The 12,698-nt window shown below is 40.5% G+C and overlaps 1 protein-coding gene across 1 annotated transcript in view; it reads right to left on the bottom strand.

The window, feature by feature from the left end:
• Positions 1–1,386: 1,386 nt before the first annotated feature.
• FGFRL1 (fibroblast growth factor receptor-like 1) overlaps positions 1,387–12,698 on the bottom strand; it is a 171,820-nt gene continuing 160,508 nt past the window's right edge. The window contains exons 4-7 of the mRNA XM_018567129.1: positions 7,976–8,053; positions 6,778–7,062; positions 4,619–4,972; positions 1,387–1,915 (exon numbers count right to left, since the gene is read on the bottom strand). Of these exons, the coding sequence (XP_018422631.1) occupies positions 1,515–1,915; positions 4,619–4,972; positions 6,778–7,062; positions 7,976–8,053 (1,118 nt within the window). The 3' untranslated portion in view covers positions 1,387–1,514. The remainder of the gene's footprint in view (positions 1,916–4,618; positions 4,973–6,777; positions 7,063–7,975; positions 8,054–12,698) is intronic.

Here is a 12,698-nt window from a genome sequence, read left to right as displayed (position 1 = left end):
AATGGAAGGTAGACTAATGCGTAGACTGCAGGCCCCAGAAGCTGCTTGGAATAGTACTTTTCAAAATGGAGTATCAGACTACACTCACAAACTACGCTTACCCCTTCCACTCCATGTGCAGTGGGCCTATAAACTAAACCTGTCATTAATTTAAAGATGCCAACCTAGTTTTATATATCAAAAGTAGGCACCACCAGCTTCCGAACTGTACCACTTCCTTGCAAAATGATTGCTGCAGGATCATCTGGGGAACATGCAGGAAGATGATGATGGTCCAGAAGAGGCATGGCTTCAATACAACCCACGAGCAACATTTGTACAATACAAGGGTACAACTGGGCACCTAGCGATGCCTACAATTCAAATCTAAAGCTATTTTGGCTAAATAATAAAATAAAAATCATGGCAGGTTTGCTTTAAATGAACCCTGCAGTGGCCATGGAGGTTGAATGGAGCTCAGCTTAAAAGCAATACAAACATGCACAAACCCTCCATTTTGAAATCCATACCCACCAAGTACCTGTCCTCTTTAAATAACCACTGCCGCTTGCAACATGGTAACATTTTTACGCCTAACAAGTCGTATCTAAAATAACCGTACAAATTCACTCGGAAAATAGAAATGAACATTTTGCTGAAAATAATATTTTACATAGACATTTTTTTCTGTTTAACAAAATAAATTAAATATACATGGCTTTAGTTTAAAATCTATATACGTCTCCTATAGTCACAAATTGCTTTATAAAGTCTCTCATCATTATCGTAATGATTTTAAGGCATCTCTGAAAGCCACGTGGTGATTATTATTGCTTTTGTCGACAGTACAATATTGCTTTTTTTTTTTAAATGTATGTTATTAATTGAGCATCTATGATAAATAATGTTCTTCAGAACTCCTGATTTGATTTTTCTTAAAATGAGAAAATATTCATGGCTGAGCAAAAATGAGGCTAGGATATGAATTGTGTTCGGGATGACCGTGGCTTTGCAATAGTGCTTCAAAAATAACAGGCACTTTGAGGGACGAGAAAGACAACCATAAATTCTATGATACTGACGAAAAACGTTCTTTGTTGCTTGAACATTCTAGCTTATAACTAATGCTATGTATTACTTTCTTCATGCAAATCCTTCTTCATTCTTAGGCCTCTTGTAAGCTCAAATGCTGACCGAGGCTGAAGGCCTGGCTATAACTTTAAAACATTAAGAAGGCACCATCATAAACTAAACCGAGCTTTGGGTGAAATACAACAGTGACCATTTTTTTTTCTTTTGTTCCACTAGTTTGTAGGAACACAGTGCTTTTTTCCCAAAAAACACAACAACAAAATAAAATAAAAAACAGCAACAATGACCTCCGATTAACCCGGAGATTCCTTCATGATTCCATTTAGGAGTAGCAGAATTCCATTGCATTATCTGTGACATTCCGTTATCCATATCTACTGGCAGTGTTGGCTGATCCAATCAGTCTTGAGGTACCGCTTGAGAAACAAGTTTGTTTATGGCATTTAACACTGATAGTGAATGTGTTGATGCTGGTGAACTTTCCCTTCCACGTGAGAGTGCGTATGCGTGTGGATATCTGTGTAAATCTTTGGGTACATTTTTGATGCCACTCCATTGGCCAAAAGAGGTCCTTGGGGAAGTAAATGCTGCTGTTGTGCAACGTACTCCTCATAGTTTATGGAGGAGATGCAGTCTTTGTCCACCATCTGCGGTATGCAAACTCTTGGCTGCGGCCTGTGGACAGCCGCCGCCGCTGCGGGAGGAGAACATGGCTTCTTTGTCTGGCAAAGCCACAGGAGAATCGTCCCGAATATGAAGACGGCTCCCGCTGGAACTCCGATTATCACTGGCCAAGGAAGACTACTGGACGAGATGCTCACAGGTGCAATAGGAGGCTTCGGATCTGCAGAAAGCAGGCAAAGCATGAAGAAAACAAAGAATGGATACAGATGATTAAAACCAGAGAAGAGAAATGAAAAACACATGTCAAGCATAAATACGTACTACTAGCGCACTATGGTTCTTTGATAACAAAACATCTGCCAAGGAGGCCCGTAGGCAGCCAACAAGTAAAACTTTGTTGCTGGTGTCCCATTAAGGTCTTAAAGGACAAACAAACAGTTTGCTTTTGTTCAGAGCTGATCTCTAAGGTTGTGTTTTATTTTTCCTTGCCTCCATGTAGCAGGATAAACTTGCGCCGACCACATGTGGTTTCCAAATACCATCGCTCAGCAGCAAGCCTGGCTGCCTAGCGCAAAGCTAGAAATAAAATGTGGTTAATTGTCACTAATACCTTCCTCTAAATGTTAACAAGCCAAACATTTAAACTATGTGGGCCCCACATTTGGCTGCCAAATTCCGCTCTGTCAGACAGTGCGATGTTCATCCAGTGCTTTCTCATTTAATCGCTGTCATTTTCCAAGACAATTTAAGCATTCCTGAACATGGCCCAATTACAGTGTGCAATTGCTGGTAAATATGTGCTTATATCAAAATGCTGGATGATGCTCCTACTGTTTAACTGCTCCGCTCGATTTATCTTAGGGCTTCTAAAATGAACCAGATCCAAGAGTTAGGGGGGCAGTTACTATCAGATTACTTCACTGAGCATTCCAACTTCTTGCAATATTAGGGAAATCTCTTATATCGGTGGTCCAAGACTAAACAGCAGAGAGACCCTGATCAACTCTTTTCTTTAGCAGATATGAAAGAGCAGTGTTGTGGCTGCTGGAGTGCTCTGGGCTGTTCTACTTTTCTCAGGACAATAAACCTCTGGCTTCAGAAACCTTGCACTGTTTACAGATATCGAAATGCAAAATCGAAGCAGGATGTCATTGGGGTGACAAATATTTATTTTTCAAAGCTGAAGACTTCTTTAATACTATGAAATCTTTTAAAAACCCAACTGAGCCCTTGGTTTAAATCAATTAAAACCATTTCGGGTGCATCAAAACAGAAGGTGTGCAAAGTCTTAAGAGTTGTTTTTCTTTCTAAAGCAGCCACAGAGTAGAAAAATCTTTCACCTGCCAGCATGCTGCAGAGAAGGACCCTTCCACTCTGTGGGGAAGTATTGGTCTGACTGCAGAGGTCTGTCACACCCCTCACTGAGTCAGAACTTTAACTTTGAATCCAGCAAAGCTCATATTTCCTGCTGATTAGAGAGCTCTGGCTCCGACTTAGCAGGGGGCACATGGGTCCTCTGCAGAGAGACCACTGCTTCCCCACATAGAGCAAGGTTCATACTGTGAAGCTGCTGGCAGCGGACTAAATAGGCTGTGGCTGCTTTAAAAGGACACAAACTGTCCTATTTATACTGCAATATATATATATATTATTTAAAGCAGCAATTAGTATTAGTGTCACCTTCTGTGGTTTGCAGAAGCATAAAATAGGGGAAATTGGTCTGTGATGCAGTGGCTTGCCTTCCCTTAGATCAAATGGCATTTCTCAAAAGGCAAGGATTTTTTTTTCCGGTTGAACACAATAGTCTCAATTCACAAAGCTAAAACATCAAGATAACGACACTTTGTTTTAAAAAAGTGACAGTTATTGTCAGCTTAGTCCAATGAGAATTGAAAATTACAGTCACATGACTGAAAATAAAGATCCTAATCCCTTGTGTAAAGCTTTGTGAATTGAGCCCACTGTACAGCATATATGTATTTGCTCACCCTAACTATACAAGCTTTTTAATTTTACGGATTTGCGGTTGCAGATGTTTGTTTTGTTCTATGAATATCTATGTCAGTGCATCAACTAACAAAGGGTCTGTTTCGGCATGGATGCTCTCCAGTAAGGGCTCAGACTTTACAAGGCTCTCAGCTCTTCTATGGAAATCAATGGGCTCAGGGCTTAAATGACTGAATCACTCTTCTCTGCAAATAAGCAAAAAGAGTTTAAAGTGTATCTAAACCCAAAATCCAAAAACGGAATATATTGCAGCTTACCAGTCCTAAGATGTGGTGGCTGCATTTGTGTTCTTTTTTTAGAAGAACATTTTCTGCAGGTACAAAAAATACTTCTTGACCTTGCCAGAAATGCAATGTGTCACTTCCTGTGTGACAACCGTGGCTGCCTCCATAGATACAATGGAGTAATGGGTGCTGCCACAAGAGGACAGTAAGGCCCCGTTCACATGTAGCGACTTATCGCACGATTTCCGCCACGATAGCGCGCATTTTTGCAGCTCGTTATCGCGAGAAGTCGCCGGCCAATGCTATTCAATGGAGCTGTCTTAACTCCATGTCGCTCGTCGCGGTCGCAAGTCGCTTCTACCGGACCCTTTTTTCGGCGGATTTTGCTTTTTTTCTATGGAGCCCGACGGAGAAGGTCGCGCTACCGTCGCTGGATCGTCGCCCCGAAAGTCGCGCTATCCCGGCCGCTGCAAAGGTATGTCGCTACATGTGAACGTGGTCTAAGTGTGTTAGTCGCAGGATCACCAGGTGAAAAATAAGGGGAAGAAAGCCTGAAAAAAAGGAAACGAATGCAGCCACCACATCTATGGACTGGTAAGCTGCAATATATTTTTGTTTTTAGATACACTCTGTTTCCTAGAAAATATCTTTAAACTTTCTTTCTCTCTGTGTGATGTATCATTGACACTCACCTGGCAGTACTGTGAGAAATGCACTTTTGAAACTGTATCCCATGGTGTTGGCTCCGAGGCAGATGTACATTCCTGCGTCTTCTTCTTTGGCCCGTGTGATGATAAGTTTATTCAGGTAGGAACCGTCAGGCCGTGACCAAACGTCACCGGTGGGCAAGACGATGAATTTCTGTCCGCCCACGTCAATGGTGGAGTTGTATTTATTCTCTGAGCCGTACTCGACCCTCTTCAGCCACTGGATCACCGGCTTGACGTCACTGCGCACTTTACACTGGAAGGAGGTGGTGCCCCCGAAATCCACTGTGGTATTTACGGGGTGATTGCCAGTAAGTATCGGCTTTGATCTTGTTCTCTCTGTGAAAGCAAACGACATGAAAATCAGTCGACAAAACACTTTGGGATTTTTTTATGAACTGTGTAACACGACTTTGTATCTCTGGTTTGCAAATAAAGAGGATGTGTCATTTCCTGAAAAATCCTAATTAATAGTCCGTTATTACAGGATCAGTCGGCCCTATACTGATATTTCAGCGTTTGGTAGATGTTAGAAACAGTTTATTATTATTATTGGTGAGATATCTACGCAGTTTCTGGGTCTGTACCTCTACCGTGGTCATTGTGAGAAGTTCCCACCGGCTGGAATTTTAAATTATTTTATTTTATAGAGAACATAGCATGATCACTCTGACCAATGAGAAATGCTTCTTACTTTTGGAACCTGGTCCCCTGGTCAGAAGGTCACTGTGGTCATATGACTGTGCTGACCAATGAGTGCTCATTATGCTCATTACATACTGCGGGGCTGTGAAGTGTGGCGTACAAACCTTACACTGGCTGGCAGGGGCATCACACAGGTATTACGGGGGTGGCTGGAGGCTAGGGGAAGTGGTGGAATGCTGTTGGCTTGTGAGTAGGTGAACATACCTTTTAAAGACCCTGCAAGCACAAAAATACCTGGTAATCTGCCAGAAATGTACTCACTTCCTAAGTCCTGCTGTGGGTTGACAACACACAGCAAATTTGTGGACTGAGTGGTGCCAGCTCTGCCTAGTTATCTTTTGCTAAAATACTCTGCCACATGACAATAAACAAAAATCTATCAGTACTTGTATCTCTTAGTACTTGGACAAGTATTAGTACTTGCAAAAATGATATTGGTGGATCCCTTTATATATGTGTATAAAAACAAAATCATACATTAAAACAGAGATGTACAAATCCCAGGAGCTCCGTGTGCTCCTTACGAATGACAGCTGCCTCCTAACATTTGAATTTTTCTCTAGTCTAGTCTTGGAGCTCGAAAAGTATCTGTACCTGTACCGTACTTGGTATCGGTGCATCCCTACTTCCAAAAGTATATGAAATAGACCAAAATGAAGCAAATAAGAGAGTTAGGGTTTACATAAACTTTAAGAGCATATAGGATATATAAAAATACCAGGGCTGACTCGCCCCACCAGACTCAACCTATTTAAATACCCCTTAAATACTTATACAAATACACTGTACATGCTACAAATATCTATATTCAGAGCTACGTCCTTACCAGTAGACAAGGATTCCACATTTATAACAGAGATGTGATTCTGGTGAATAACATAGGCTGAACAATTATGGGATAGATAAATGGGAAAAGTTGTGGTTGGATACATATGAAACAACACTATTATATTGCCCAGTGGTGAATGTTTCCACACGTCATAAACCCAGTCCTTTTTATTGTCTGTCTTTGTTATTTTGTTATATCCTGTATTACTGTACTTTGTTCTGCTGTAACCCAGCCAACTAACGTTCAGATGAGATGAGTCTGGTTGCTCGTACAAACCATCAGGAAGAGGGAGCGGATTCAGTTTCCCTGGTTTGATAGTACGTTTTGCTGGTTTCTGATACAGTGAAAGTGCCAGATCTGACATTAGGATGAGGTTTGATTCATTTTCCTGTCTCTGCTCCTGGTTTTAGTGTAAACACATGTTTTTAGTGTCTCTACACAGCTGCTTGTTGATTGTTAGCAGATGTGGCCCAGGTTTTCCATATTGTGAACACCAGATTGGACGCCTCATGTGCTTCTCATTCTTGATATCGAAGAAAGAGAGACGTGCCAAAAAAAAAAAAAGATATTGCATCTCCCTGATAACATCACTGCTAGGCCAGATACTTACGGATCACTTCCACCTTGTATGTAGCGTTGATCTGCCCCACCCGATTGAAGACTTGGCAGGTGTATTTCCCACTGTCCTCTGGCTTGAGGCTCTTGAGGTTGAGTGTCCATTTCTTCTTCTTGTTCTCACCGATCTCTTGAGTAGTCAGCGGTTTGTTATCCTTTAGCCAGGTGATCTCCGGCCTGGGGTTCCCGCTGGCAATGCACTTGAGCCGGACCGAGCTGCCCACTGGCCGGGCAATGACTCTCTTTCTCATTTTGGCTGGCTGTGTAAACCGTGGCCGTGCTGTGGAGAAGAGTATGGGTTAAATATAAAATAGGTAGAACATGTAATTGTCATTTCACAAGTTGTTTTTAACCTTTTTCTAAATCCCCAGCTTTCATTATAATAATACTTGGTGATCCTGAGTTCGTTTTTTAAGCACTTCCTCTTTTGAGGTGACAACCCTTTGTCCTTGTCTCCCAACTGTGCTCCTGCATTGTCACCCTGTCCCATTCGCTCATAATAGAGACTTGCATGGTTCACTGTTATCACTATAAAAAAACGTGACTTAAAAAAAAAGTAGTATGACCTTACCATGGCCACCACTGCTCTTAAAAAAAAGGGAACCATATAAAAAAAATGATTTTTTTTTTTTTTTTATTACCTATCATTTCATTTTTTCATTACAAGTATAAAAATCTTTATTTTACTAATACACATATATTACAGGGTTCTTTCTTAACAGTTTATTTGTAGAGAATAGGGGGCTATTTATTGGGAAAGCCCAGCACCACATGCTTATATTCAAACTTTATAATGGGAAAGCCCAGTACCACATGCTTACATTGTGATCCCCTCTGCATACATTAGAAGAAGGGTATGTGTCCTTTAGCTGTGTGTGTGTTATGAACAGAACAACACCTGTTATTAAAAGGCAGTTTTCTTATCTTACAGACACATACACACAGTTTTACTAGCAGTGTTCAAATGCGGATGATTAAGACTGTAGGTAAGGAAAGCTACTACCTCTAGGTGTTCGAAATTATACTAGTGATGCAACTTAGATAGCAGTACCATTTACATGTCCACTCTAGCACTACTGAGATGCACCATACCCCATATATGAAAGTGTATGAAATAATAAGCTGTCTGTGTTGCCTTGAGCAACCAATCAGGCTCTAAAATAAAAAGGAGGAAGCTGTACACGAGAACTCACCCCACTGTTTATTGGAAAACTCTTCTACATCTGGACTCAGTCCATCGGGTGGCTGGTTGGTTTTTCCTGCTGTATCATCTAGAAAATAAAAGATAAAAATGGTCACATAACTAATCTATAGACAAATGCAGTTGTTTAACTTTCACCTATAACTACATGGCTCTGATAAGATACAGCTATGCACACTCGAGAACTGGCTGTCGTTTTCTGATATCAGGCAGCAATTTTCAAGCTTCAAGGCACCTCTCAGCTCCATGAATGTAGCTAAAGTGTACGGTCGGGGCAAACAAAAAATGACATATTTGGTGCATCTTTACAATGTACAGAAAAATACCGGTTGATCTTCTAGTAATCCAATGAGCTCTTAACTCCCCGCTGCACTGAAATCCCAACAGTGTTGTCCTGCCCAGGGCTTTTTTGTGCACCACAGAACACCTCCCCCATGTCATGGAGGTAGGCCCCATTCACATCATCGTGTTTTGCGAACGGAACACTACAGGTATTCTGTAGTCCTAGCACAATTTCCTGTCCTACGGTGGCAATGCCGCCCCTCCATAGATTTAGTACAGCGAGTGACCTTTGTCACCTTAGGACAGGAAGCCTGTCGCTGGTAGGATCACCGGATGTGCATCCACCACATCTAAGATAAGCTGCAAAATATAACATTTTTGTTCTTGGGTTTAGAAAAAAAACTATGGCATTAGGCTTAAAGGAGAACTATGAGGTGAGTGAAAATCACTCATCCTCATAGTTCGAGCCAACAAAACTCTCACAGGTATGGGGAAAAACACTTACCCCATAGTTCTCTTTTAAATCACAACGCTTTAGCCCAAAGGAAATTTATTTTAGTAACATGACTATAATTTCCCAATCTTATCGACGAAGGAATCAGTTTGAGACATTTGACCCGCAGTTGACCTCCTTTCTGTCCTGCATTTGATCTTCTTCAAGCAGGCTTTGCATTCTTATAGAGTTGTATGACCCAATAACCCATCAACACAAACTTTACCTTTTTTAAATAGGGATTCTGTGTTAGCTTTGCGAATTAATCCTAACGGGTAAAAGTCAAATAAATAAGACAAACAGATAGATAGATTTTGCCTGTGTTAAATTTGTTCCAGAATTTCTCCTTAATCATAGAATTTCTCTTTAAATAATTATTTTGGCAATTATAAAACTAGTGAAGTGGAACCGACTCTCAAAGCACCACAAAGAATCCCAGAATATTTTTCAATGTTCTCCATCTGTAGAAATTACTACTGGCCTTTCCATTCAATTTCCAGTCTGTCCAAATATTTAAACATCAGTTTGTAGACTGTTTCAGCCCACATCATTCTGAAATATTTATGCTGCTGTTCATCATGAAAGTGAATAAGTAAAATTGTGTATATACAGCAAGACAAATGATGGAACAGAGGAGCAGAAGCTCAGCAACAGCGAGTAAAAGTCAGAACGTATCAGGAAAGAAATGCAAGGTATCAATTTTTCTGATTACACCCAAAAGCAGCAGACATTTATTGACTTAATGCAGAATCTCTTCCCACCAGGGCTGTGGGCTTCCAAGAGCTCTGACTTGAAAGCAATGGAAATGTCTTTAAAACTGTAATATAACACTGAAGTCACAGAAGACAAAGTCCATGTAGGGCCCCATCAAACGTGAAGAGGAATTTTCAGAACAATTCTCACGAGCTTCTCCTAGTACTTCAATCCACCATTGAAATGCCTCGGGAACTACAATGCAGTGCTCAATACCCAATCGAGAAAGGTATGTCACAGCCAGGGGAGAGAGGGTAGGGGGTTGCCAATCCTTTCCAAACTTCCGAAAGCTGGTTTTAGCTTAGGGGCTATACCAGTGGATTGTGAACTCAGGTGGCACTGCAAACATACGAATAGACACCTTATGACACGCATACTCAAGTGGACCTAGACTCAAAAATGCAGGTAAATGTATATAAAGATTTAAGCATAGAGATATAATGAAATAATTAAACATTATTTGGCTTGGTCCACCACCGGGTCATGTGACCAACGATAAGTTACTGGTCATATGGTTTCTGCAGAGGGCTGATATCAAGAGACCGCTCAATTAGAAAATATTATGATCATGTAACCGTTGCCTTTACATCGGTCATGTGACAATTTTAGCTCTGCCATTCCCTTTTAATATCTTTATAGGTGTCAAACATGTATTTAAATACAGCTTTTAGTATAGGTCTTTTTTTAGGGTTTATGCCACAGATTTAGGGACGACAAATCAGTGCCCAACATTTGTATTCTTTATATATATATATATATACATATATATATATATATATACACACACACACACACACACACACAACACACACACAAAAGTGAATGGCATTTTTTTCACACACACACACACACACAACATACACACAAAAGTGACTGGCATTCCCAAGGCCTGATTTGCTGCCAGGTCTTTGATGTTATCCGCGTTCCCTCAAATCTATATGATCCTTTTAAGATGTAAGTATCCCGTTGTTAGCCAGCCAAATAACTGAAAACCTGTGCAGTTACTGACAAGATGCAGGCTGCATCCCACAAATGTTAGCGGAGGGGAAGATTACAGGAGCACCGCACCCACTCAGCAAATAATTATTTGCAGTGAAGGACATCTATGTCAGCTGTTCACTCCAAACACATATTGAAGAAACAATGGCACATAGGTATTTACAGCTCTTAAATGTGTTTAATATATATTGAGGGAAGTATCTCAATTATAAAAAGGTGGTAAAGTTGTCCAGAGGACTCAATTTGATTTGTGTCCATCATTCTCCACTTCTGGTTAGAATGAGAATGCTAACTTGATGCTGTGGGCAAGAACACAATTTTTCCTTAGCTCCAGAGTTAATAGACCAACCAACTGTGAGCCTCATTTATTCATCGTGCCTATTGTGAAAAGGTATGTTATTTTGTTATGAGCGGGCGCTGCATAGAAAAGTAAGCATGACAACAGCTGCAGGTGACAGATACAACTGCATTTGTCTTCTGGCAACCAAGCAGCAGATCCCCGGGAGCAATGAAAGCACAAATGTAATTAATGTCTATTATTTTCTGCAAATTTGTATTTACACCCAAGGTTGTCAATTCTCCTAGTGATCTCTTGTGTCTGACTGCGATCTTTGTCTTCAGTTTCAGTGTAGTATACATTCAGAAAAAAAGCAAATTGGAGGATTTAATCTGGTATGCCAGATGATGACAACAAACAGTTGTTGGATCGTTCCTCATGTCTAAGAACATATAAGAATATTGGTGCCAGTCTTAAAGGGGATTTTTACATTAAGCTCTGAAAAGGAAATCCCTTCAACTTGCTGAGCAATTATACCCAACAAATATATTACTGCTCCTACACCTTTGCTACCCCACTGTGGGTGTGTTCCAGAATGATACATCTCCAGGATTAGAAAACTTTTAAAAGCATTATGCTGAAACGGCCAGGATGCACTGAACTCTCTTAGCAAAGAAGCTGCATATTGGGAAACTGGAGGGAACTGATCCTTGGGAGTATAAGACATGCATCCTCTGTTGGCCATAATGCTTCAGGAAGTGAAGGGAGTTAGGTGAAGGTGGAAAACCCCATTTAATTTTCTTCAAGCAGTTTTCCTATTTAGCAGGTTATGTCCTGGCAAAAATCGACCCAACTCAAAGCTCACCTTGTACTTTAATGCATTACATTTCGTTGACTGCAAAAAAAATAATGTATGTTTGCCTTAGGCCGACACATAAAAATGGCTATTCTCATAAAGAAATCCCAAAAGTAAGGTGTGACCCCTAAATGGCCCCTATAAAAACTATCAAGAATGGTATGAACGGTGGACTGGTATCCTTCACCTGCCCAAGCCTGGGTACAAGCACTTCTCCTTTTCTGTTATTTAACATTTGCAACCAGCTGTATTTCTGACAAGCTCATTTCCTTTCTTCCAAATCGGAAGTTTAGATCCTGAAATGAAGCCAAGTAAAACTTTAATAAGTCCAATGGAAAGGTATCAGGTTCAGCAGATGTTTTTACCTTTAGTGAAATGATGGGGCCCTTTCAGGCTGAGCCCATTCACAGCAAGATCCCCTCACTGGAAGAGCTATGAAGGATAAAGTATTTAGAGGTCTGCAAATTCTAGTGTGCTGCCCTTTAATGGTTAGGTCATCTTGTTTATGTGTCTCGGATTAATCAGTTCAATAATACATTATAACTTAAAAAACAAATATAACTTAATACCATGGGGCTTTTCCCTTAATTATTATCTTCCATGCATCATTCTCCTTTCCTCTTTGAGATTTTTTTTTTCTTAATGGCTTACGATGGAACTTTTCCACACTGACTTTTCAACACTTCTGAAGGGCTCTCTTCTGTCTTCCCTGAAAGGTGTTCTATCATGGATCTTGGTCTCCACAGGTGTTTTTAGAGTATCCTACTAGGGTTCTTCATCAAAGAGGTTTATATCACTGAATTCTCCTCGTTATATGGATTCAGTATTGATTGTCTACACTAAAAGTTTCACAACTGTAGGAGCTAGCTAGAAACGTTCCTTATCACTGGGCATCCATGAAAAGGTATTTTAGAGGGAGAAGCCTGATGGGGTTAGAACAGGAAAGCTGAAATAATCTAAAGGTATAGAAATACTGGAGTGCTGCATCTTTGGTATGGACTATTATTATTATTATACCGGATTTATATAGCGCCAACAGTTTGCTCAGCGCTTTA

This window comes from Nanorana parkeri, unplaced genomic scaffold, assembly GCF_000935625.1.
Source record: "Nanorana parkeri isolate BGI_ZX_2015 unplaced genomic scaffold, ASM93562v1 scaffold1013, whole genome shotgun sequence".
NCBI classification, from domain to species: Eukaryota; Metazoa; Chordata; class Amphibia; order Anura; family Dicroglossidae; genus Nanorana; species Nanorana parkeri.
Note: the sequence above shows the minus strand (reverse complement) of the source record. Positions and strands in the feature narration are given on the sequence as shown.